Source organism: Chenopodium album, chromosome 7 (assembly GCF_948465745.1).
Source record: "Chenopodium album chromosome 7, dcCheAlbu1.1, whole genome shotgun sequence".
In the NCBI taxonomy this organism is placed as follows: Eukaryota; Viridiplantae; Streptophyta; class Magnoliopsida; order Caryophyllales; family Amaranthaceae; genus Chenopodium; species Chenopodium album.
This window is the reverse complement of record NC_137840.1, coordinates 71,469,144-71,493,862: the sequence shown is the minus strand read 5'-3', so window position 1 is coordinate 71,493,862 and position 24,719 is coordinate 71,469,144. Positions and strand designations below refer to the sequence as shown.

Here is a 24,719-nt window from a genome sequence, read left to right as displayed (position 1 = left end):
CTTTTGGACTAAATTCACTTGCTAAACTGAAATGAAATGAAATTTTCATAATTGAAGTGAAATTAACTTAACTAAATTAAATACGACATATTAAATTTCATAATAATAATAATAATAATAACTATATTGAAATATTATGAAAGTCCAAGAAAGGACCGTAGTACGTGTATTTTATAGAACGATTACGATTGTTTCTCACAAACGAGCAAGATATTACACACTTGCACTAATGAAAAAAATTGATTAGCAAGATATTACACACTTGCACCAATTAAATAATTGATCAAACTCTATAACAAATGGATATGAAAGTGTTACAAACTTACAATTAGTCAAAACGAGAGTTATATTCAATATTGGGCATTTCTATTTTTGTCCTTGCCTTAATTAAATGTTTTGTTGAAAAAAAAATAAAAATACCGAAAGTGAGGGGAGCAACATTTGATCAGCTCCAGTTTGATCACTTGCATTCTTGTCAAATACTCGAAACATTCTTGATCAATTTACAGTTTTTCCTTCAGTTTACAGTGATCATCAATTTTCAAATCAACCCATCTTCAAGATCACCATTTTCATCTTCACCTTGAAGCTCCAACAATGGCGGAATTCCTAGACCTAGAATCCAAAGATGGAGTTCGAATGCCATGGAACGTAATCCCAGGCACAAAACAAGAATCAAGCAATTCTGTTATCCCTGTTTCTCTTCTCTACACTCCATTAAAACCCTTCCCTAATCTTCCAATTCTCCCTTACTCTCCTCTTCGATGTCGTTCTTGTCGATCAATTCTCAACCCTTTTGCTGTCATCGATTATGCTGCCAAAATCTGGATCTGCCCTTTTTGTTTCAATCGAAATCACTTCCCCCAACATTACGCTTCGATTTCTGATGCTAATCTTCCTGCTGAATTATACCCAGAATACACTACAATTGAATATGAACCACCCCCTGAATTGCACGCCCAAAATCATACCCCTTTAGTTTATTTATTTGTTGTTGATAATTGTTTGATTGAGGAAGAAATTGGGTATTTGAAATTGGCTTTGTCTCAGGCGTTGGATTTGATGCCGGATGATGCTTTAATTGGGTTTATTACATTTGGGAGTTTTGTTCAAGTTCATGAATTAGGGTTTTCTGGTGGGGGTAGTGGGATTCCTAAGTGTTATGTGTTTAAAGGGTCTAAGGAGGTTAGTAAAGATAAGGTGATGGAGCAGTTGAATTTTTTTGATCGGAAGCCGAAACCGGCTGCTGGGGTTGTTGCTGGTGTTAGAGATGGTTTGACTTCTGAAAGCATTGCGAGGTTCTTGTTGCCTGCTTCCGAGTGCGAGTTTACGCTGAATTCGGTATAGCTTTTGATCATGTTTGTTGATATCTTATGTTTGATTAATGTGTGTTTGGTTTGAATGAATGATTTGATGATGTTGATAAAACTCTATTATTGAGACAGAATTGAATGAATGATTATGAGTTTATGACTTTTGATTTTTAGAGTTTGGAGTGTATTGTACATTCATGCTTACATTTATAATAGTATGGTCCAACATGATACGGGGAGGCTTGTTTCTTGCTTGGTAGCTGTTGTGTTGTTTCTGCTGTTGCGGAATTGATTGGTATTGACTTCTTGCTGATGTATTTGTGATCGGGTGGGTGTAGCTGTTAGAAGAGCTTCAAAAGGATCCTTGGGGAGTGCCTTCAGATCAGAGGGCAAGTAGATGTACTGGCACAGCGCTCAGTATTGCTGCCCATGTGTTGGGTGCTTGCGTTCCTGGATCAGGAGCTAGGATTATGGCTTTTGTTGGTGGCCCATCGACAGAAGGGCCGGGTGCTGTAAGTTTTCTTCTTTGAAATGCTCTATTCCAACCTTAACTTTTTTAGTATTGATCTGTAAAGAAAACTTTACATAGTTACTCTTAACTTTTGTAAGCAGTAGGTTATTTCTGGCTTGGGGTAATTATGTCACTTGTGTGCTCTCTGGTTTTTAAAATGTAAGGGGAAGTTCTTAATAAAAGAAAGATGCGAATAGACCCTATTGCTAGAGCCCCAGTTCTTTGGTGGAGGTTTCACCCATTTGCCTGAGACAATGTATTTGGAATAGTTGCCCAATTGTGTGTTGAAAAACCTGATGTGCTACCTTCACACTTTTGTAGTCCTGAACAATTGAAGCCGAAGAAAACAGATATTGTCCAGAACACGTCTTTTGCATGTTTGAAGTAAGGTTGATGATTTTTTTATTTGATTCTATTAGGCCCCTGGCTTATTCACTTCACTTATTTTCGCTGAACTTAAATTGTTTTTACTGGATTGAAATTATTTTTGCTGAACTTGAATTATTTTTTCCGAGCTGAAATTAATTTGTCAAACTGAAATTATTTTTACTGATTTGGAATTATTTTACTAAAATGAAATTAATTTTGCTGAATTCAAATTATTTTTACTAATTCTTTATTGTATTTCTCTTTTAAGTTATTGATTTTTACTGAACTAAATTTTTAAGGAGGTATTTGTTTCATTAAATTGGAATGGGTTGGTTAGAATCTCCTACTAGAGAGGTATGGATTGTAAAACCCATACTAGTCTAAAGTTGTTTGGTTTTATTGTTGGAATGGATTATATGCTTCACTAATAAAATGAATTTTTGAATCTTAGGGGAGATGTGGGTATGGGATTGCATACATATGAGGTAGAGTTAGAACCCCTTGGATATGAGATTTCATAGTTTAAAAGCTCAATCAAACAGAAAACCGATGGGATGGATTCCAACTTCATTCCAACCCATTTCAGACGATCCAACCAAATGACTCCTAAGTGGAATGAAATTATTTTTACATAATTGAATATTATTTTTGTAAGGTGAAGTGAATAGGACCTTACTGGAACTACCTCATATGAGTCATATGACTCATACCTTAATATTTTTCGAGACTTTATCCTGTCTACTTGATATCATTTTCTGTTGTAGGTTTCCTGATTTCTTGTTGATAAGTCAAGGCCTTACATTTCTGAACTGTGTTTAATGGTTTTTTTTTCTTCCCTATTTGCAGATTGTTTCAAAGAACTTATCTGAGCCAATTCGTTCTCACAAGGATCTGGATAAGGATTCTGCTCCATATTATCATAAAGCTGTTAAATTCTATGAAGGACTTTCTAAGCAGCTTGTACACCAAGGGCACATTCTTGACCTTTTTGCGTGTGCTCTAGATCAGGTATCAATATGTGTTTTGGCTTTGTGAATAAGAATTTTCTTGGGGTTTTGAGTTGATTGCTTGCAAAATGCTATTGCCAGTATTACATCTCATCACTCTTGTCTTTATAATGTGCCCTTTAAGGAGTCAATATATTCAAAAAGTGAAATACAATTTCAGAAGTTACGTTGCTGTAGGATTGTACTTTTTATATAGGCCTATATCTTTCTGAAGGAATAATAGTATAATACACATACTTTTGTGTGGTGGTGAACTGGTGAGGTAGTAATTGGCAAATCTGTTCCAATGTCTATATGCTTGTTCAGGTGAGCTGAAATGTCTGGATCTGTTCTTCTACTATGCTTTCTGTATTCCCGACAGCACTTAGTGGAAAGAATAGGGGAAATATGATTTCGTTACAGTTTATTAATGGTTATTGATATGAGTACCCTCTGACTTTGAGGATTGTTGGTCTTAAGGCATAACTCCCAACTGACAAAATACATTTGGTGCAAGCCAACAAAGAGCTCTCGCCTTGTTTTATACTATTTCATATTAAATTGTATTGAAATTTAAAATCTTATTATATTGTTTCTACTTGCTGACAGACATTCATTTTTGAGAGCAAGTATTATTACCTTGCCTCTTCTGCTGCCTTGTATATACATTTTCCTAGATATATTGGCCTGATGTCAGTAATCATCTTTCACACATCAGGTTGGGCTTGCTGAGTTGAAAGTTGCTGTTGAAAGTACTGGCGGTCTTGTGGTCCTTGCTGAAAGTTTTGGCCATTCAGTTTTTAAGGACTCTCTGAAGCGTGTTTTCCAGGCTGGGGAACATGATCTTGGACCAGCGTCAAAGTAAGGCTCTGCTTAAATCATGCTTGACCTATCTTAACTTTTGGCAGTTGAAATTTTGTTGATCTATGTACACTTTTGAACTGTTATATTTCCAGAATTTGGCTGGAGTTATTTAGGGTGCTTCTTATTTTGATAATGTGTCACCTGTAATTTCCAGATTTGTCGATAGTAGTATTATTACATTCCAGTAAAAGTTAATTTCATGCTGTCTTTAAGTATAAATCCATTGTGGTAGACTTTCCATTTCCTTTGGAGCAGGAAATATCATTGCTTTATATAGTCTTGGTTTTGATGTCAATTGAGGGTCGTATGGAGTGTGCTGGAATAGTTGGTGCTGATTCTCTTTTACTTATATGTTGGCTAGTACTTAAGCTTTGGCTTGAAATCAGCACATGAACATGATTTTCTTAAGCCAGATCTGGGTGGCATTGATTTGTAAGTGAAAGTTTTCCTTTTTTGTTTTCAAAGAGTAAGTGGTCTTCATGTTTGGGTTAATTTAATTGACTTTCACTTTGAATTTATTGGTTGCTATTGATAATTGGGTCAAAATTACTTCTAAAGTCGGAGGAGGATGAAAATTTAAGTTGGATCGGAGTCGGAGGTGGAGGCTTATAAAAAATCCGACAGCTTATGGGGTCGGAGTCGGATTTTGCATAATCCGATCCAAATCTGACCCATTGCCATCCCTAATTTCAACTGACCCCTCCAAATTCGAAGGACTGGGAATCTTTGGCTGAATGTAATATTTCTTGATTTTGCTTTAACTCTCAAGTTACGTATTTTCAATTGCTAATTTGTTTGTGTATTATTTAGGAGATCTGTGTTGGTCTGCTGGTTTGAGATGGCAATTGTGGTGGCCATTTTTTTATTAAAAAAGAATAAATGGGGGCAGAATGAATAGCTAGTATCTTGAATTTTCGAAATCCGTATGAATATTGACTTTGGTACTCATTTGTACAAGATTATTCAAAATGGGATTGTATTTGCAAGTCAATTATGGAAGCTCGAAATCGGAGTTGTATAATCTTTAATAAGAGAGAGTAGTCGAGACTAAGACGGAAGGCAGATAGTATTCTGGGAAGTAGAAGACTCATTGATTATTATTGTAATTCATTTTCAAAATATTTTACTGGAATTTGGCAGAATTTGGGTAGATATAGAGTTTCTGTGATTGGTGATTATATGGTTCATTATTGAAGATCAGTGATACTTTGTATTTCTCTTTCTTCTCCCCCCCACCCACCCCCCAACAAATGCTAATTAGCTTAGAAGATTTATTATTTACAAGCTATAGAAGGCTGTTTACCTGTTTTTAGAATTACTAGACCAGGCTGTGTAAAGTGCCCTCTTTGATCTTATCTGTGAAGTTTAGAAATCGAACTGTTTTATGCTGTATAGTACTTGCTATTTTATACATGGTTTACAAGTAATTTGAATGCTCAACTCTGCTATTACAATGCATTGTTATTTTGCATTGATTCTTCTGCAACCATGTCGGTGGTTGGATTTTTTAACATTCAGACATTTGGTGCTGAACTTTCTTATTCAGACTTTTAGCATAGGTGATAATGGCAGTTGGCCTAATCAAATTTTTGTGTGCAGTGGTATATTTGAGGTTAGCTGCTCAAAAGATATGAAGATTCAGGGAATTCTTGGTCCCTGTGCATCACTTGAAAAGGTTAATTTGTGTTTTAAGTTTGTTTATTTTCATACTTGTGCTTGCGGATCTTTGATGTTCATGTCCAATGCTTTGGTGCAGAAAGGTCTACTTTGTTCGGAAACCGTTATTGGTCAGGGAAACACAAGTGCATGGAAGTTGTGTGGACTTGACAAAGCTACAACTTTATGCATCTATTTTGACATTGCAAAGAAGGAGAGCCCTGATGCTATTGGTGAAGCCACTAGCAACCTGTTTTACCTACAGTTTTTGACTTAGTATGAGCATAACCTTTCACTTTCTTGGTTGTTCCCTTTCTTATTGACATATTGTGCTTCAGTGCTTGCTAGATGGTGAACATATTCTTACTTGTTACATAATTTTCTCAGTTATCAACATATTAGTGGTCGTATGAGACTTCGTATTTCTACTATTTCTAGGCGATGGGTTTCTGGTCCAGGAAGCACACAGGTATTCCTGCTATTTGTATTTTGTATTGCCTTTCTTTATTCTAGGATATTTGATAAAAAGTTAGTTGATTGTACATGTTACTACGCTTGGCATTTACCTCTGCTGCAAGGCATGACCTGCATATTCGTATCAGAAACGTTTCATAATGAAAGTTCATTGAAACACGTTTGGTAGTACTTTTAAAATTTTAGGTGCAATTTCAATGTTTTTTTTATTTCTTTTATTTTTTATATTCATGAATTTGGGTCTCGATTGACTTCCCCTCCTAATATCAATTTGTGCCCCCCTCCCCACTCCCCCCCCCCCCACCCCCCCCCCCACCCCCCCCCCCCCACCCCCCCCGCCCCTCCCACCACCACAAAAAGGAGCTTAGAAATTAAATGTAGAAGTCAGATACAGGAAAAAGAACTATTTGTGAACAAACTATGATTCAGATTCTTACTAGTCATCTCCCATTATTGCTTGTTGGAATATCTTGAACTTCTTCTCCCATGCTGGAGTTGCTTTATGGGTTATTTAGCCTCTTACTATAGCTGTTTTATGTTATTTACACCCTTTTCCATCTATATTGCTTAGGAGTTGATTGCGGGATTTGATCAAGAAGCGGCTGCTGTTACTCTGGCACGCTTAGTTTCATTCAAGATGGAGAATGAGGTAACTTTTAATGGGGAATACTGATTTAGGTTTTGTTTTAAACAATTTTTTACATTTTCTTGTTTCATCCTTTAACCAAAATAATATTTTCACATGCAGGCAGAGTTTGACCCAATACGATGGCTTGATAGATCACTGATACGTCTATGCTCAAAATATGGAGATTACCAAAAGGAAAATCCCAACTCTTTTAGCCTATCACCACGGTTTTCAATATTTCCTCAATTTATTTTTCATCTAAGGAGATCTCAGTTTGTTCAGGTATACAATTTTCTACTGTGGGATCTTAGAGGATTGTAAAATCATGAAAGCAGCTTACTATATTATTGTGTAATAGGTGTTCAACAACAGCCCTGATGAGACTGCATACTTCAGAATGATTTTAAATCGGGAAAATGTAGCCAACTCGGTAGTGATGATTCAGCCTTCACTGATTTCCTATTCCTTACAATCACCTCCTGAACCTGCTCTTCTTGACGTCGCTTCTGTAGCTCCAGATAGGATATTGCTACTAGACTCATATTTCACTGTTGTCATATTTCATGGTCAAACGATTGCTCAGTGGCGTAAGGCTGGATACCAAGATCAGCCTGATTACAAGGTCAATGTTTTCCTTGTTGGGTTACTTGAGTCTGTGATTGTGGTATATGAAATAACTAGGTTTCACAATGAGTTTGTGTTATCTACTATTTGCCAGCTGTTTGATTGTTCTTTCTTTGACTCGGCTTCTTCCTTTCTTTTTTCTCAGGAATTTGCCCAGTTGTTGCAAGTTCCTAAAGACGATGCCAATGCTTTGATCAAAGAGAGGTTTCCAGTTCCACGCTTAGTTATCTGTGATCAGTATGGCTCTCAGGTATTTCTCGTACTGAAAACTCTTAGAATAAATGGGATGAACTGTAATACTGTTAGGTTTGCATTTGTAAGAGTATTTGCTTTGTATAGGATATCTATGTTAATTGTGGTCATAATGTGTGCTGAAGAGCAGTTTCTTATATTTCTAGTCTCCCTCTATGAATGATAAATATGTCTTTTAAGTCAGCAGCGCATTGATCTCTAACTTCTAAACTTCTGTACATTACTCCTTTATTTTTTTTTGTCCCTCTTTCTGTTTTCGAAGGTCTACAAATTTTCTGTATGAATAAAGGCCAACTATTTTTTTAATTACCTAAGCATCTTATCTGTGAAGCAAACACAAAACAAAGGTCTTCCTCTGAACTACAGCAACTACCAGTACTTTGATGGGCTGATAACCAATTTATGCTTTTGTGCTCGTTATCTTGGAGTGCTCATTTTGCACCTTGTCCAAGTAAAATTGACTTTTCTTTCTTAATGCTTGTCTAGGCTCGCTTTCTTCTGGCAAAGTTAAATCCTTCAGCTACATACAACTCTGGTGCCTCTATGGCTCCTGGTGGAGATCTCATTTTCACGGACGACGTCAGTTTTGAGGTGTTCTTGGATCATCTCCAAAGGCTAGCAGTTCAATAGAATAGAATAGGTCCCACAATTTTGTAAAATTTTATTTGAGCTTGCTGTACAGTAATGTCTACTTTGATGTTTTGGCAGTGCGAGTCTATTATCATTTTATGCTCTGCATATTTTTTATTGGTATTAATAATGTTCCACTTTAAGCTGATCGGATAATACCATTATAAGCAACTTCTCAGTGAAATCTTCTAATGAAAGCCAATTGAGAATTTGCTGCTGCAGTATTTCTATTCCATGGTTAGCTTTGCAATGTTGTCAGTGGAATTTTTATTGAATGCCTTAATTAAAACCATTGATCAGTGATTAGTGATTAGTGATCAGTGTCGGTTTTGTTTCGATGTTTCCAAACTTAACCTTTGTATCCTGTTGGGTGACGGTATGCATTGATGTAAGGTGTATTATAAGTGGCTATTCAGTTTATGGTTGAAAATGCACGTTAAAATTGTCCTTAACTGACCCAGTGGCTACTTATAACTGAAAGACTGAATGAATTCTAAGTCACAAAAGGGCCGAAGACGGGTTTCCCAGTATAGCTTGTGAAGTGAAGAGTTTGAGGACTTTGAAGAGAGTAAAGTATGACCTTCATGGGGATACATGGTATGTTTAGTTTAGAGGATCAGTTCCATACCATGTATTCAATATCTATTATGGATTCCCTGAATCCCTGCCCTAAAAAAAAAAAAAAAAAAAAAAAAAAAAAAAAAAATCAATGTGGTCTTTGCTTTGAGAATTAGGCTCTGTTAGGCTCATTTAATTTTGTTTGAAATTATTTTATGAGAACTCATTTTTTTTATACCGGAGTATAAACTTATTTTTTCTTAAATAAGATAAACCGACCATTATTTGTTTTGTTGCCAAAAAAGATTAGTATATATCTTAAATATAAGTCATAACTCAAAATTTGATGGAGTTTGGACTAAAGAACATGATGTATACAGTACTTGTATTTGTGTGAACACTTAATAAATTAAATGTTGGCAACTTGGCAAGGGTGCAAGGGTGATGTTCTTTTTAAATGAAGTGAACTTTTGATGTCCACTTACCAAAGAGAGATCGGTTGGCTTGGCTTGCATAAATTCATAATAGGATCAGTTGGAGCCTTGGAGCCTACTTTTAGTGGCTCAGACTTCTACTAAGCTGGTGATGTCCTGAAGTATGGCATAGTTTAGATGACATACTTTTCAGCAAACCCATACAACTATATACGGCTAAAAGCCGGTTTCAGAAATGAGAAGCAGCTCAGCACAAATGCCGCGTAAACAAAAGGTTTAGATGGAAATTTGAAAATGGGTAAAAATAAATGATATCATTAGTAGCATTTAGCTTGAAATGAAGTCACCGCAAGCATTTGTTAATTAGATCCTTGTAGAGAAACTATATTCCGAATCGTCAATGTACATATCTCATAATCACTTAGGGATCTAACTTCACTATTCAACAAAAAACAAAATTCATATGCGTGCAGGAGACGTTCTAAATATCAAGACCTGTCAGGAATATCTTTGGTCGTGAAGGAAGAAAAAAGAGGTAATATCCACCCTTCACATCATCTGCAGATGAAGATCTGCAGCCTGTTGAGCCAGCTCCACAACCATAGCGTCATCAAAGAACTTCTGGATGCTAACATCCTCACTCATACCCTGCAGGAATAATCATCAATAAGCACAACAGAACAGGTTTGTCTAGTTTTCTTAAAATTAATGTCATAATGTTACGAAGATCACTTGTTAAGTATCTCACCACAGATAAAAGAAAAGAATCGTACCTTTCTACGCCTTGTTTTCACCATGAACTCTCTTGCAAGGTGCTGTATTGGAGCAGGTTCAAGAGGCCGTAGGACAATGCTCTTGTCTAGGGGATCTCCAGGGACAATAGCCCAATGATCAAACACAGAAGAGCAGAAGGCCTGACCTTGGGTATGATACCTTAAATCTGTCTCAAATCCAAATGACTCTATCACAGGCAAAAATGCCTATAAAGAAAAAGATGACCACAGCGTCAAAACTCAACAATACAAGGTGAATCAACACGAGTGTACAAAAAAGCAAGGTACTTTTTGTGATGTATCAGTTGCTGAATCAAACACCAAAATGAACAATATACAATGGAAAGCATATGCTTATGAGCTTATCACACTTGGCAAGATAAAATTAAATTAAATTGCATCAAGAAAAAAAACAAAACAAACCTTAACAATATATGCTGGGGTTCCTGGTTGTGGAACATCAGCAGTCACATGGCCACGCCTACGAGATAAAACCGTGTAGATCGCAGAAACACAATCTATTGGTGTTTGTATCTGAAAGAGGAACATAAATAAGATCATGGGGGAAAATCAGTCAACTTTATAGTACTAAACAGGAAAAAGTAGTCACCTCCACATAATACACTGGCTCCATAAGACGAGGGGTTGCCATAAGGAAAGCTGAATAAGCCACACGACGGGCTGTGGGGATTAATTGTCCAGTACCCCGATGTAGTGGCTCAGGAGCAATCCTAGCATCAACTATCTTGAATTTCACGTTTCTGATTGGTTCATCGCAGAGGGGACCTTCTCGAGCACCCCACTGAAAGCTGTATACAAAAGAATGCAAAAATTTAAAAGAAAAGAAGAAGATAGAAAACTGGGGAGGGAGTAGGGGAGGAAGAGGGAATGTAAGAGAAATTGCTTACCCTTGAACAATAGAATCCTTCACAGCACTCAGCAAGTTCTTGTCAACTTCACTAGGAAGCGTGTCATCTAATAATATGTTAGGCCCCTACAAGTAAGATGGCTTTTAGACTAATCACGAAATAACAAAATAAAGCAAAGAATTCTTGCATTTAGTATAATTGAGAATGCGCTTACCTGCTTATCTGGACCAAAAGCCCATATAGAACGGGCAGCCAGCAAATCCCATTCATATTTAGTCTGGAAAAAGTCACCTAGCTTCTTTCGAGGCCAATCAATGCTAACGATACCATTCTCGATATCCTCAGCAAGACCCCTCTCTAGTGGCTCTGCAATCTGAAGAGGCAGGGCACAGCAGTAAGCCAGAGTTGTGCACAAAAAGGACCAAATCTTTCAACAACAAAACAATAATGCAAATCTTACCATAGTGATTTTGTTCTTCTTATTGGGTGTTTCAGCGAAACACTTCATTGATGAAGACTCTACCACTGTTTCACAGAATGAGACAACTGGATCTGCTACCTAACACCAATTGAAAATAGATCAGTTCAGTTGTCAGAAGCAAGATATTGATCAGTCAACACTGTACACAAGAAATTGATTTGGATTCTCCAAAAGCTCAAACGAAATATAAAACACTATCATCAGGAAACCAACCCCCCCCCCCCCCCCCCCCCCAAACACAACAAAAAAAGAGCAACAAGATTAATTGACATTATAAAAAACAAAAAGGCAGCTGAACAACAGACCTTGACTTCTACTTCAGAATAAAGCTCTCTCAGGTCCTTCATGATAGAATCAAGGTATAACTCCCCAGTGCCCAAAATTGTATGCTCCCCCGATTCCTCAACTTTAGTAATGGCTAGAGGGTAGCTCTTGCTGATTTTTCTAAGACCCTCAACCATTTTTGGTAGTTCACTAGGATTAAGAGGCTCTGTAGCAGTTTTCACCACTGAAAGTGTATTGAACTGTAGAGGGCGGAATATGTATACATCTTCATCATAATCAACATTACAAAGTGTTGCAGTCTTCATGATAGAGGCATCTACACCTTCAATGAGAACCCATGAACCTGGTGGAGCCTTGCTTACAGGGATCCTATAACGAGCCTGGTAAACCCACAACTTTGTTACTTCTTTCACTGTCATATCTTCCTCATCCTCAGGTGAGTACCCTTCTCCTAGTACACGAACAGTCTGGCCTGTTTGGATCGTGCCACTGTACACTCTACCAAAGGCATCAAAAACACTGCAATCTGGTTTAGGATAGAGTTTGGTAATATTAACCATAAGTGGCCCTGATGGATCACAATTTTCCATGGACTTGTAAACCATAGAGTCTTTTGGACCAGTATATATGTGATCGACCTTTCTAGAAGAAGCTTCTTTTCCACAAGGAACGTGCTGAACTAGCATATCAGTGAAGCCTGTTGCTGTACCAAAAACTGAGCTACAGGCAAGTCTTAACAATGGTCGAACATTCAACTTGTAGGCTGCATTCGGAAGTGTAACCCCAAGTTCTGCTAAAGTTGCCTCTACACTCTTTCTATGCTCCCCGATGACTTGACTATATATTTTATACAGTGGCTCTAAGATAAACTGAACAAAAGATCTTTCCCCTCCAGTTGCAGGAGGTTTTCTCTTAAAACTTCTGCTGTCTGGATGGTAGTACATGTCTCCCCACAGACGAGCAGCAAACTTACTTGCATCAAATGGTACCCCATGTAGTTTCACATATAGCTTTGCAAATGATTGCAGAGTGAATGACCATCCAGCTGTTGCACTGGCAAAACAAACGTTCCCTGCTGCTGGATCTATAAGCTGGACATCTCCAGCAGTGGAAGAGGCTGCCGTGATGTGGTTGTTGATGATTTCTAAAGTATGCCTTAGTTTATGATAGGCATCTTTAGGAGGCAATTTAAGCTCTGTTATCAATCTGTCAACCTTCAAGAAACAAATACAATATAATGTAAAAGTTTATAGCTACGAACAGGCTAAAGTAAACTGGGCAGAGAAATGAATACATACCTTATTAATAACAACTACTATCGGAATACGCTCCTGAGTTGCATGCCGAATAGCCCTCTCGGTATTGACCTTAGAAAATATCAAAGAATGAATAATCATAATAATATCACTTAGTACAGGGAACACAAGCAAGAATATAGAATAGAGTCAAGCCCTTATATAACATGATATACTCCACATTAGAAACCAAAAGGCTAAATGCATATAAAGGGAGCTGTAAGGTTGCAACTAATAGCCAGCTACTGTAAGAAAGTACATAGTAATAACTCAAACAATTACTTGGTTAACTAACAACAGTTTAGAATTCAAAGTTGTGCCTGACACATTATGACATTTGCCCAAAATCAGCCAAGGTATTATTAAATTGTGGAAGTCTAACATTCAAGAGCCCGTTGTTTAAGATGGAATGTCATACCAATGCCCATAAAAATTTCCATAAGATACAGCCCACATCTATCTAAAATGAAATCAATTACATACATTGCAATGAAAAAAAAAAAAAAAAAAGTTGGCAAGAGAGGGCACTCACCATGACACCTTCAGCTGCATCAACAACCAGAACAGCGCCATCAGCAAGCCTTAGAGCAGCGCTCATCTCATCTGAGAAATTCACATGACCCGGGGCATCCATAATATTAATCAAGAATGATTTCGAGTTACTATCCTCAAGAACAAGCGACATTGGCACAGACTTGATTGAAATTCTCCTCTCTTGCTCATCAACCCTCGTATCGGTATACCTACAGAATTCATAAGTATCAACATATGGCCAAAATTGGCTTACATAGAGTAAACTAACAGCTTTCCATATCATAAACTACCTAGCAAGACATTTCTGTTAAGATCAGCACTATCTTTAACCTAAATCAATCTAACTTTACCCTCAATCAACAACCAAACCATCCTAAACCAAACCATCCACATAGAGTACTAGAGTAGTAACTAATATTATAATCATCATCATTTCATCCTTATTCAAAAACTAATCTAAAATTAAAGATCAAGTCTCTATCAGCATAAACGTAGTGTACTAGTATTACAACAAACGAGTCATTGTTTTCGGAAATTCGTGCATATTTTAGCCTATTAGCTACTTTGACACCATTCTTCCTATGTTTCCATCTTTCCATACCTAAAAATTGCCCAATCAAACAATTAACAATCACCAGTAGCAATTTTCCAATTTAATCAACCCTAGACAAAACCAATCGTCCGAATAACTCATCAAAAACCCAGAAATCACACAATACAACAAAAATCATGAAATGCAATCAACAAAATAATCAGTAAAATTCAAGAAACTACCTCATATGCCTCTCATTCTTAGTATCAAAAGTAGAAATATGATGAGTCTGCTCAACAAGCATATCCATAAACAGCGTCTTCCCATGATGTAAATGCCCAACAAGCGCAACATTCCTCACCAAATTAGGGTTCGACATAAGACCAAGCATAAACTGAGTCGAAACATAAGTAGACGAATCCTTAACACCAAGCTCAAACTTAAGCGCTTTAACCGGCCTAATAATCGGCTGTTCAAGAGGAAGTTCATCTTCATCTTCAACTAGGGTTTCAACATCTTCGCCATAAACTTCCTCAGCAGTAGGGTAGTACTTCTTGTCTTCGGCAAGAACAACCTGATTATCGGCCATTTCAGTGTCTTCGTCGTCTTCGACGCCGTGTGAAGCTGTCATCCAGCCGTTGGTGGGGCCGGCGACGGAGGAAGGAGCTTCGTCGTCGGAAGGGCGTTTGTCGACGTCATCGTCGGAGGGAATGTCGGCGTCGGAATCGTTGTCTTGGTCGGAGTCGATTTCCGGGCCGATGTAGTTGCCGAACTCGTCGTATAAGCTGTCATCCATGGCGGAAGAAGGAGGAGAGAGAAAGTGATGGAGTTTTTTGTTGGGGTGGTGAAATTGTGAGAGAAGTGGAGTGAGGAGGGGGTTATTTGGGGTTTTAGATGAAGGCGGTGCAAATGTTTGTTTTGGGTTGTTTTGGGCGGAGTTGAGATATTTCTATTCTCGTAAATTCTTGTATTAGACGGTCTTTTAACCACGTCTTATGTAATAATCTCGGTTTATTTTTATTCTTTAATACAAAGTACTCCGTAGACCGATAAACGTGTCTCACATATCAGAGGTATTATTGTAATTTTATCCATTTACTTGTGGCTTTCGTCGTAATTTCAATGCTTCTAGCTAGAAATATCAAATATGGGGTTGTCTCTTCTCTACTCTTTCATTGTTGAACCGTTGAAGTTGTTCCGGTGATAGAAGCTTTCTAAAGCTTAATTTGCCTCCATTCTCTCACGACAAACATCAATCTTATTGGGATAAGCTAAGAGACACACACGATGCATGCGTGAACAATATAAAACCTATCATACTTGATTTTTTTTTTTTCTCCTAAAATGTTATCCTCCTTGATGAAGTCACGGAGGCCAAATAATAGGATATGACTTTTTTTTTTAAAATGGTAATTAAAAAAAATAAAAATATACAAATTTTCTTTAAAAGGATGGTAATTTGGGGATAATGTAATTTATCATCCAAAAGGTCCTTTCACTTTATATATAGGATAATTTTTTAGGGTTTTCTTTGAATTCTGCGACGGAGCTACTAAAATACTTACGGTGTGATTGGATTGAAGGAAATGGAGAGGGAAAGGAAGGGAAGAGAAATGGAGAGATGGAGTATCTTTCATTTGGATAGCAAATGAGGAAGGGAAGGAAATGGAGGGGAGAGAAATGGAATGATTAAATTGTAGGAAAATGATCCCTCCAACAATAGAGAGATTTGGAAGGAAAACTCACCATTCTTCCCCTCCCCTTCCTTTCCCACCCCTCCTCTTCTCCTCCCTCCCCTTCTTTTCCATCCCCTTTCTTTATCCAAACAAACTGTTAATGTCAGTGGTGAAAATGGTGGCGTTGGGATTGTTCTTCCTCTCTCCCCAACTTATCCACACTTAAGAGGATTTCATGGCGAATTATATGAGAGGCCTTCTTGGTTAGTCGCGTGAGAAGATGGAGAGATGAGGGTGGTGGCGATGATGAGTTTTGGAAGGGAAAGGGGAAGTTAAATGCCCATATTTTTTTTTTTAAAATCCACTAAAAATGAAAAAATTTATTACATGGAGCACCTTCATAGTGTTAATTCAATTGAAAAGCATCAAAAATTACCAAATAGTATACACATAATGTTAGTATTAATGAATTCTTGACCTTTACCGAGCTTCAATTAGAGATTTTTTTAACATGTTAAATATCTCAATTAACACATGCGAATGGTCTTGATTAAAATTTTAAAATCTTCAATATACCTTAATTCTCAAATCTAACTTAGGATAGTACAAATGTTATTTAATTCTTCAAGACCTGGTAATATTTTAATAATTTTTTCCATCTTACTCATATTATTAAAAAAAAATTTAAAAATTAAAAATGTAGTAAATCGATCAAACCAATGTGGTCTAAATTTTGGATCAATTTTATTAGTCTAATATGGGTCCAAACCTTACACATGGGCACACGGCACAACCGATCTAATCTCCGGGTAGTAATTTTTTGGACTTCAATCCAGTCGGTCATGGACGGTGAACAACCCTATACGGAACACGCTATTTTTTCCTCATTTGGCAAAATAAAACAACTAAAGAAAACAGAGAATTCCAGAAAAAAACTGGGAACTCGTTGTTGCCTATGAGCTTAATAATTGAATTGTTGAGCCCTTCTTGCAACCTGGATTGAGGTGATTCAGTTCGATTTACGTGACCCTAATCCCTGATATTGCATCTTCAATTAAGCGATTGAGGTTGGTACATTCAAATCCAGATCAGTTTGTTGCATTATTTTTGCAATTTGTTTCAATTGTATTACAAATTCAATGAATAGTTATTTCCCATTTATATTATGATGTAATTTGCATATTTGATTTCTATGATTGGGGTTTGATTTGATTTATCTGCAATTACTCTGTTCAATTGATGCCCGCCCAGTTCAGTGGAAATCTTGTTGGGTTGTTTTGCTCCTTTGTGAGTTGTAATTAGTTTGATCGAATTTTTTTGCCATAATTAGCCAATTTGCGGTGAGATCTTTATTGGGTTCCCATGTTAGATGTCTTAGCAATTGAGGGAATTATTCTGTTTCGTTTTTCTTGGTAATTTGTCATTGGGGTATTTTTGTTGACACGAGTATGTGTCCAAGTATCTGACTTGGCTATGATATGAAGATACCCATGCCGAGTGTGGAGAATTCGGCATGGGTACTTGAGGTGAATTGAAGAGTCCGAGCAACATTGTAGGCTTGTAGCTGCTGTACTATGTCCCCTTTGATTCATGTAGAAAGACCATTTTGAGTGTATTTTGTCTTCATTTTATTCTTGGTTGATATACAAAAAGAAAGGATTCGTAACTGATAACTTACTGCAAATTTGTATGCAAAGTAAGCAGGAAATTGGGAAAGAGCTGCTGTAAGATTGATAGCACTAAAAGGAAATGGCTTGTAATCCTCGAGGCTGTGCTCCCTTGTTCTTGTGGCTTGTTCTTTCTTTGCACATCTTGTATTTTACGACAGCTGTTTATGCCAAATCTGGTCATCGTATTACCGTAAGGCACTTCACATTTCTCGTTCAATTCAAATAAATTATGCCTCTTTAAATGACATCCTTTGATTGCTGTTTTCTGTATTTTGAGGCAATAAGAGTGAGTGAGTGAGTGACTTTTAATTTGGCAGTTGGAACTCTTGTTTGCATCGCTTGTTTCTCATTCACCTTTTGTAAACAACAGGATGCTGAAATAAGAATGAAGAAAGATGAGTGTTATGCTGACATTGAAAGGTATTCTTGCTTGTATACGTCTTCTTTAGGATTACCTAACCTAACCCATTAAGTACTTTGGATCAGCATCAATTTGCCACTTTTTTGGGGATACATACTTTATCGGTTTTGATTTACTTATTGATGGAAAATGACCCCTTTCATGAAACTGTTTATAGTGGCCTGTGGGGCTTGGATTGCAAAACTTCGATCATTGCTAAGGAGAACTGTGCTTTGCGATGTCTTTCACCACGGTGTTATGAGCTTGTTTATGAGAGTGATCCGGTAAGGATATTTCCATTCACTTCTGGTCCAATTACTCATTGGTCTGGACTTTCAAAGTTCAAGTAGTTATGGGTTATATTTATTTGCAGCTGGAAGAAGGAGAGAAGGACCTTATCAGGAGTCAAGAGTACAAGTACTGTATGTACAGGTAATTGACCTCACAACAATTGCTTGTACTCTTCTGATACTCAGCATTGCCTGTTCTGAAAACTATTATTGGTATAAGTTTCCTTTGCCTCTTCTGATTTTTTGATGATTGCCTGTCTGAGTTATGTATGATTATGAAGGGCTTTGCATATCTATTTATTTTTCAGACTCCTAACAAGTACAAAGTTGTGAAACCAAATACGGGGTATATATGCTTCCTGAATCCTACTGATCATGAGGCTCTGCTTGCGAACCCCTGTTGCATCTACTTCATTGATTGCACTTCTAATTTCTTCTTTAGCTATTCTACTCTTCATATATGATATAAACTGCATAGCACCTAGACTGTAAGTATATGGTAGAATTTTACTGTAGTCCCCTTGAGTTTGAATTTCTAAGTTTGATGATTTTAGTGGAACACTTCCATGCTAATGGTATGAATTATACCTTGTGCTGGTTATAATTTGAATCAAATACTTTTACTATAGTGTCTTGAGCTTGAAAATTGTAGTCTAATGCTTCTATTTGATGAGGCCCACTTGCTCAGTTGATATTTTTGAAGTTTTATAATTTTCTTCACACACATTTTGTTGTAAAATGTACCTTTAGCTAAAAGTAAAATTCTATCCAAAGTTGAAATTTGAATGCAACAATTTTTGGTGTTGATTAATGCAGAGTTGGAAATTCATTCAGAAAGTAGCCAAAGAACTATCTTCATTCTTACTTCAGAGTTTTAGAGTACAAATTGCACTATTCAAGTGTCTATTTTAAGTTACAATTTTCAAGAGAAAATTGAAAAAGAAAATAAAAATTGACATGACAAATAGTGATAATTTGCATTTTTTTAAAGCACAACGCCACAACAGTGATGTTCAGTTGGTCCAGCCCATGATATAGGAGTCTTCTAGGAATCTAAACTTTGGCTAGTCCTTCTGTATGTACCTCAATATCAAAAAATAGACAAATATATTGAGACTTATACTTGTTCTAAGGGTACTAATATGCATGTATAGAGACGTGTAGCCTAGCATAGTCTATTGACCATTCACATTGGCACACAAACAGGTGTGTGTTTGTAATTTCTACCATCATGCAGGAAGTAGTTATAATAAGATGATTATAGGCTTATAGTGCACTTGCAGAAATCTGAGCTGGTTCATGGTATCAAAGGCTTCTGCCTTGCTGGATTTTCTTTGATATGTCTCATTAATTGTGTGTAGAATAAGTTCTGTCATCTGATATATTGGCGGCATAGCCGGCATTATCATAGCTACTTATAGCAAGCTGGAAATGAAGTTCTATTCGTCGATGACTCAAACTGCACATGATTGCTACCGAAATGCTGAATTAATGTAGTTGTTGTGATACATTCACTAACCTAGTTTTTACTCATTCTAGGTCATAAGGTATAATTTTTATCTGTTAGTGTTAGTGGGTCAATGAAGTGTGTAAATGGCAATTCTGTTGTAAGAAAAGCAATCAATTCAACCACTACACGCATCACCATATCGTATATTTGGGTGGATAAGTGTTGCTTAGGTATTACAAGACTAGGGCAGATAATTCAAGCAGTCGTATGTATAACTGTGCTGTTTAATTGAATTCACCTTTTTGCATCACATTTCATGGGTTCTTTGGTCATGGTTCGCATTAGGGCTCTTATGTTACCTCCTTTTTGCATGCTTCCTTTTTTGGGTTATACTACACTGAGCATATCCTTGTATGATTTTTTCTTACACACAGGATATCAACTGGAGAAAGCATTGATGGCATCAAGGGTTCTTTGGGCTAGTCTTCCTACAACTGTAAACTTGTGTGCCATGTCAATGTTCTTGGACACAAGTATAACCCGGGAAAAGGAATTCTGCTCGTTCTTCTATTGCCTTTGCTAAAGCAGTTTCATATCAGCTGATGTAGAAGTGATGTGACTCTAATTCTTTATCAATTATCGATCTGAGCTGTATTTTTTCTGGCGACTTGTGCATTTTCAACTCTCATGCATAACCTTGGGAGAGTCAGAAATGTAAATGGGATCTTATTCGATCAAATCTCTGTAAACACTTGAACATACCCCATGAATAAATACTGTGATTTGATCTTGAATTGCTGTAACCAGCTTCTTTCAATTAAGCTCGTCATCTATTTATTTTTTCGCTTTTGAATTTTTGTGAAAAGTCATTTCAACAAGATGTTAGATACCAAAAATTCCAGGGAATAGCAAGGGGTAAGACCAAGCAAACATTTCCTTTGCTTGCAGCTGCCCTTGCTTGCTTTGGCTAAGCTTGGACAATTATTGGACATCTTATGTGTCAAAATTTGGAACTATTTTGATAAATCAAAGGCACATTTTTTTTAAGCTAGAATCCTTGGAGAATAATTAATTTTCACACTCCAAAAATTGATTTCTATTATCTCTCTCAATAATTCTGTACTACGCTTAATGTTCTCAAAACTATCAGGAGGAGCTAGGTGTGCCAAAATCAACTTTGGAGTGACAACTTCCACAATTATTTTTCAGTGAGCAGTTAAGCACTAAATCTAAACATCTCCCATACATTTTATTTTCATCACCCAAAACTTACATATCATAAATTAGCGTTTACCATTAAAAGTGATGGTAATTTAATCCAAATTCTCAACATAATCTACCCTTAATAGTTTATGAACATATCATAAGTTCATAACCCTATCATTTCCTGATAAGACTAGGCCATTAGCAGGCAACATTAACTATTTACATAATCATTTTCCTGTAAAGATACAAACTATATTATCGTCTTTACTAATTTCTGATAGTAATTTTACATCATCAGATTCAGACTGCATGCAATGCAGCTTAATTTTCCCTTTCATGTGCATGAATGAGATCATCATTCATAGTCATACACAAATATCGTACTTCATATCACAATTGAGAATAAGAGAGAGATAACGTAAGCGCAATTATGCTAAGAAACTGTTAACTGGACCTTATGTATATATATAACCCATTAATTAAGCAAAGTAGTACCTAATCAACACGATTACTAAATACTACAGTAATTACTTGATCATGTTAACAAAGCAGCAACATATTAAATTGGTTAGATATGAGTAAACTACAGTTAAACTGTTGTTCTTAATCACTAATTAATAAGCTAAAAACTAGTAGTGGGTGCAACAGCAACAGAAGCAGCAGCATACTGTCTTTCCACAACTTCTATCAGCTTGTTTGCAATTGCACTTGCATACACTGATGACCCTTCACATATCTGCCATCAAATCAACCAACAAACGATTTAATCAATAATAAATCACATTAATCAAGAAAACTAAACCGATAATCAAATCAAACTTGTTCCTTGGTACGCGTAATTTGATATTGAATACGGAGTATATGTAACTCCGTATATATATTCTGTAAAGATATATTTTGTGTAATTAAGTTACATGTAAACGTATACTCTATGATAATTAATGATCACCTTGGAGTTGAAAAGATAACTGTAATAGTCCCCAACATGTCCTCCAGCAACATGGCGTAAATCCAACTGAAGCTCATCAAGTGTCCTAGACACAAACAACAAGCAATTGATCTTCTTACGCTGCACAAGCTTAATGGTAACATCATCATCCACGATTCGAACATCGACTTCCGTGTCCTTACACTTCCTCTGGATCCACGAGCTTCGGAGCTGGATGGCGGCCGACCCATTAAACTCCTCGTCCGGATCGGGTTTCACCGCGGCCGGTCCATCGACACCGTTACTGTTGTGGTCTCCACCACCAGTACTAGTAGTACCACCAGCTGGGGTGTCCTGATGCTCAGTTTTATGCCTCTTCAACCTCTCCTTTGACATCCTTTTTTTCTCAACCAAGAGTTTTAGCTCTCCCACTGTTCTTCTCAGCTCATTTATGTGGTTTATTGCATCCCAAACTATTGATGCTCTGTCTCCCTTCATGCATATCAACAAATTAAACAATTTAATATAAATCGGGCAGGAATAAATATTATTGCAAATCAAGTTCCGCCAAGGCTACTTTAGGGGAAAGAGTTCAAACAAATATAGTCAGAATTACCCAACTCAAACTCATAAAATCATAATAACTCAAAGTTGCACTACAAAATTCATTTTAAAAAAGCATACTTATATTATATCATACCCAAGAACCCAACTCAAACTCATAAACACATAATAACTCAAAATTGCACTACAAAGTTCATTATAAAAAGCATATATTATAATTATGATGATAGTTAAATCATACCTTGGTTTGATTAGGAACAAGGCTCCTAAGATGCTGATACTTGTCATTAAAGTTTTGCCTTCTTTGTCTTTCAGTAACAAAATTCTTAGGGCATTTACCCCCTTTAGCATCACCTTTACTAAACTCAAAAACACCATTTCCATGAATATGATGATCTCCATCTTGGTAAATCCCATTAATAGTATTCCCTTCACCATCATCCAACCCACCAAACAAGCTAGATGAGCTTCCATTTCCAATAATCCCATTAGTCCCTCTTCCGGTATTATACCCGCCGCCGTGTGGCAGCGTCTGATGATACATCAAATCCCTCAAAAGAGGGGAAGGTTGAGGGGGCAAGTTAAGGTGAAATAAAGGGTCATAAGAAAAGGCAGCAGCAGCCGCAGCGGCTGCGGCTGCTGCTGATGATGGATCATAGGATATGGTAGATGATCCAGACCCAGATGGATTATCCACCATCATAGGTGGATTAAAATCACCTAAGAAGCCTAAAGCCGAACCCGAAGGCGGTGGAGGGGACGAGGGCTTCCCAAAGGATAATGAGGTGGTGTTAGTAGTAGTGGATGTAAAAGAACATCTAGGCAAGTGAAGAAGTGTAAGAAGATCAGTTGTTGGTTGTAAATTTTCATCAAAATGAGTAAACCCATTACCAATTTCATGGGTTAAATTAGTGGGACCCCATGAATTTGGATCATGATCATTAGGATTACAGTTTGGTAACATTGGTAAATGGGTAGTAGTAGTACTAGTACTGAACCCATTATTGTTATTCCCAAGATTAGGGTTTTGGAATTCCATTGAGGAATCAGATTCCTGGGTTTGGTGATTATGATTGTTTGTTTCATGGGAAATAAACCCATTAACATTTCCATTAACAGAAGGAATAGCAGTTGCAGCTGCTGATTCAGGGATGTTGTTTGGGTCAAAACAAGCAGCAGCAGCAGCAGTAGCAGTAGCAGTAGCAGCTTCTGTTGTCTGATCATACATTTTATTTTTCTCTCTCCTCCTGCAAATTTCCTTTATTTGTGGGCCTATGTCTCTGCACAAGATCATACAAGATCAGTTGATTCTTTGTTTTTAACAACAACAACAAATAAAATGATTTTATCATCGGGGATCGTGATAAGACAAATGTTTTAACGATACTGGCTCAAAAAAAAAAAAAAAAAAAAAATCATTAAATACTTGATTAGAAAAAGATTAGGGAAGTTGGGAGGGGAGGAAAGCATGAGAGTGTATTACAATTGGAAAGTGTAATTACTATAAATGGAAATATACATGAACATTTTTATTGTAATAAAATTTTATGGGGTGTTAATAATTAGCTTACCTTTTATGGATTGAATGTATGAAAGAAAATGGAGGATTGAAATTTTAGGAGAGAGAAAGATAAAGGTTTTGTCTTGGTGTTAAGAAGAGGGATATGAAGGAGAAGGTAAGGGAAGGTTTATATATACTTGGTAAATTGGGGAATATAAGGGTTTTTTCTTTCTTGTTATTCTTTTGATATTTTTGGGTGTTTGGTTGGTTGGACTTCTATTGGGTACAAATTTTCAGTTAGTCTTAAAGAATAAAAGGTAAAAATTATTACAAGTAAATGTTTTGACTTCTTCATAATTCAATGGTAAGGATTTTGGTCTTACGATAAGGTTGGATGGGAGCAACTATTCGTAGAAATAATTAGGTCATATAATTAACTTTAGTACTTACTCTACTCCGTACTTGATTATTGTCTAGAAAACTATTAAAAGTACAATCAATTAAACTTGACATTTAAGTTGAACTCATTATATATCACGTTAATATATACAGTAGAGTACAATTTGTCATATGAATTTGATATAGATTTTGGTTCTACATAATATGTAACCAGTCCTAAATCCTAATTGATGAAATTACATAATTCGAATATGTTGAATCATGTATATATGTACATATTATCTTGAGGAAATGAGCGAGAATGAGGAGAGAGAAGGAGATAGCTAGCTAGGTTACTAATTAAGAATTACGGTCTGTTCTCTTACATTGAAATTCAGTTCAGTTCAGCTCAGTTCAGTTCAGTTCAGTTCAGCTCAGCTCAGTTCGGTTCAGTTCAGTTCAGTTTAGCTCAGTTCAGCTCCTAATTTCCTTCTCTTATAAAATATTCATTTCAGTTCAGTTTAGTTCAGCTCAGTTCTTTAGTTCAGTTCAGCTGAGTTCAGTCAATGAAAACAGACCTTTAATGTA

At 36.6% G+C, this 24,719-nt stretch overlaps 4 protein-coding genes across 6 annotated transcripts; 2 read left to right on the top strand and 2 right to left on the bottom strand.

Moving 5' to 3' along the window:
• The first annotated feature begins 366 nt into the window (after window positions 1-366).
• On the top strand, window positions 367-8,535 carry LOC145638361 (protein transport protein SEC23 C-like). Its single transcript, XM_081689327.1, has 12 exons — window positions 367-1,341; window positions 1,652-1,825; window positions 3,040-3,201; window positions 3,898-4,040; window positions 5,643-5,718; window positions 5,800-5,975; window positions 6,087-6,168; window positions 6,745-6,822; window positions 6,922-7,083; window positions 7,160-7,423; window positions 7,571-7,675; window positions 8,164-8,535. The coding sequence occupies exons 1-12, from the start codon at window positions 598-600 to the stop codon at window positions 8,305-8,307; spliced, it is 2,310 nt and encodes a 769-aa protein (XP_081545453.1). The 5' UTR covers window positions 367-597; the 3' UTR covers window positions 8,308-8,535.
• Window positions 8,536-9,642: 1,107 nt separating this feature from the next.
• Window positions 9,643-14,992, bottom strand: LOC145639415 (110 kDa U5 small nuclear ribonucleoprotein component CLO-like). Its single transcript, XM_081690656.1, has 11 exons — window positions 14,311-14,992; window positions 13,535-13,745; window positions 13,006-13,074; window positions 11,728-12,921; window positions 11,402-11,500; window positions 11,156-11,314; window positions 10,981-11,066; window positions 10,683-10,881; window positions 10,496-10,606; window positions 10,073-10,279; window positions 9,643-9,947 (listed from the first exon to the last, which is right to left on the bottom strand). Exons 1-11 carry the CDS (start codon window positions 14,862-14,864, stop codon window positions 9,849-9,851), a joined length of 2,988 nt encoding a protein of 995 aa, XP_081546782.1. The 5' UTR covers window positions 14,865-14,992; the 3' UTR covers window positions 9,643-9,848.
• Window positions 14,993-16,622: 1,630 nt separating this feature from the next.
• On the top strand, window positions 16,623-20,407 carry LOC145638360 (uncharacterized). 3 transcript variants are annotated; one of them, XR_014114648.1, is made up of 6 exons: window positions 16,623-16,811; window positions 17,442-17,604; window positions 17,785-17,834; window positions 17,993-18,098; window positions 18,188-18,317; window positions 19,989-20,407. XR_014114648.1 is itself a non-coding variant. In XM_081689326.1 (6 exons), the coding sequence occupies exons 2-6, from the start codon at window positions 17,494-17,496 to the stop codon at window positions 20,035-20,037; spliced, it is 375 nt and encodes a 124-aa protein (XP_081545452.1). In that variant the 5' UTR covers window positions 16,624-16,811; window positions 17,449-17,493; the 3' UTR covers window positions 20,038-20,407. The 3 variants fall into 3 exon arrangements, 2 of the variants coding, with proteins under 2 accessions (XP_081545452.1, XP_081545451.1); XM_081689326.1 differs by having other exon boundaries at window positions 16,624-16,811; window positions 17,449-17,604; window positions 18,188-18,246; XM_081689325.1 differs by having other exon boundaries at window positions 16,624-16,811; window positions 18,188-18,246.
• Window positions 20,408-21,197: 790 nt separating this feature from the next.
• Window positions 21,198-23,480, bottom strand: LOC145640623 (transcription factor bHLH91-like). The gene is made up of 3 exons (XM_081691871.1): window positions 22,494-23,480; window positions 21,710-22,180; window positions 21,198-21,496 (listed from the first exon to the last, which is right to left on the bottom strand). Exons 1-3 carry the CDS (start codon window positions 23,478-23,480, stop codon window positions 21,383-21,385), a joined length of 1,572 nt encoding a protein of 523 aa, XP_081547997.1. The 3' UTR covers window positions 21,198-21,382.
• Window positions 23,481-24,719: the final 1,239 nt, after the last annotated feature.

What these genes read in the sequence shown, in the direction of transcription:
- LOC145638361 (XM_081689327.1), top strand. Translation starts at nt 598, where the DNA reads ATGGCGGAATTCCTAGACCTAGAATCCAAAGATGGAGTTCGAATGCCA. An exon ending in GATCTTGGACCAGCGTCAAA is followed by an intron (nt 4,041 to 5,642) that starts GTAAGGCTCTGC and finishes TTTTGTGTGCAG; the next exon opens with TGGTATATTTGAGGTTAGCT. An exon ending in TACCTACAGTTTTTGACTTA is followed by an intron (nt 5,976 to 6,086) that starts GTATGAGCATAA and finishes TAATTTTCTCAG; the next exon opens with TTATCAACATATTAGTGGTC.
- LOC145639415 (XM_081690656.1), bottom strand. Translation starts at nt 14,864, where the DNA reads ATGGATGACAGCTTATACGACGAGTTCGGCAACTACATCGGCCCGGAA. An exon ending in AGCCAGTGTATTATGTGGAG is followed by an intron (nt 10,607 to 10,682) that starts GTGACTACTTTT and finishes TTCCTCTTTCAG; the next exon opens with ATACAAACACCAATAGATTG. An exon ending in CCCCAGCATATATTGTTAAG is followed by an intron (nt 10,280 to 10,495) that starts GTTTGTTTTGTT and finishes TTTTCTTTATAG; the next exon opens with GCATTTTTGCCTGTGATAGA.
- LOC145638360 (XM_081689326.1), top strand. Translation starts at nt 17,494, where the DNA reads ATGGCTTGTAATCCTCGAGGCTGTGCTCCCTTGTTCTTGTGGCTTGTT. An exon ending in TGTTATGCTGACATTGAAAG is followed by an intron (nt 17,835 to 17,992) that starts GTATTCTTGCTT and finishes AACTGTTTATAG; the next exon opens with TGGCCTGTGGGGCTTGGATT. An exon ending in TACAAGTACTGTATGTACAG is followed by an intron (nt 18,247 to 19,988) that starts GTAATTGACCTC and finishes TCTTACACACAG; the next exon opens with GATATCAACTGGAGAAAGCA.
- LOC145640623 (XM_081691871.1), bottom strand. Translation starts at nt 23,480, where the DNA reads ATGTATGATCAGACAACAGAAGCTGCTACTGCTACTGCTACTGCTGCT. An exon ending in TTGTTCCTAATCAAACCAAG is followed by an intron (nt 22,181 to 22,493) that starts GTATGATTTAAC and finishes ATATGCATGAAG; the next exon opens with GGAGACAGAGCATCAATAGT. An exon ending in GTTATCTTTTCAACTCCAAG is followed by an intron (nt 21,497 to 21,709) that starts GTGATCATTAAT and finishes ATTTGATGGCAG; the next exon opens with ATATGTGAAGGGTCATCAGT.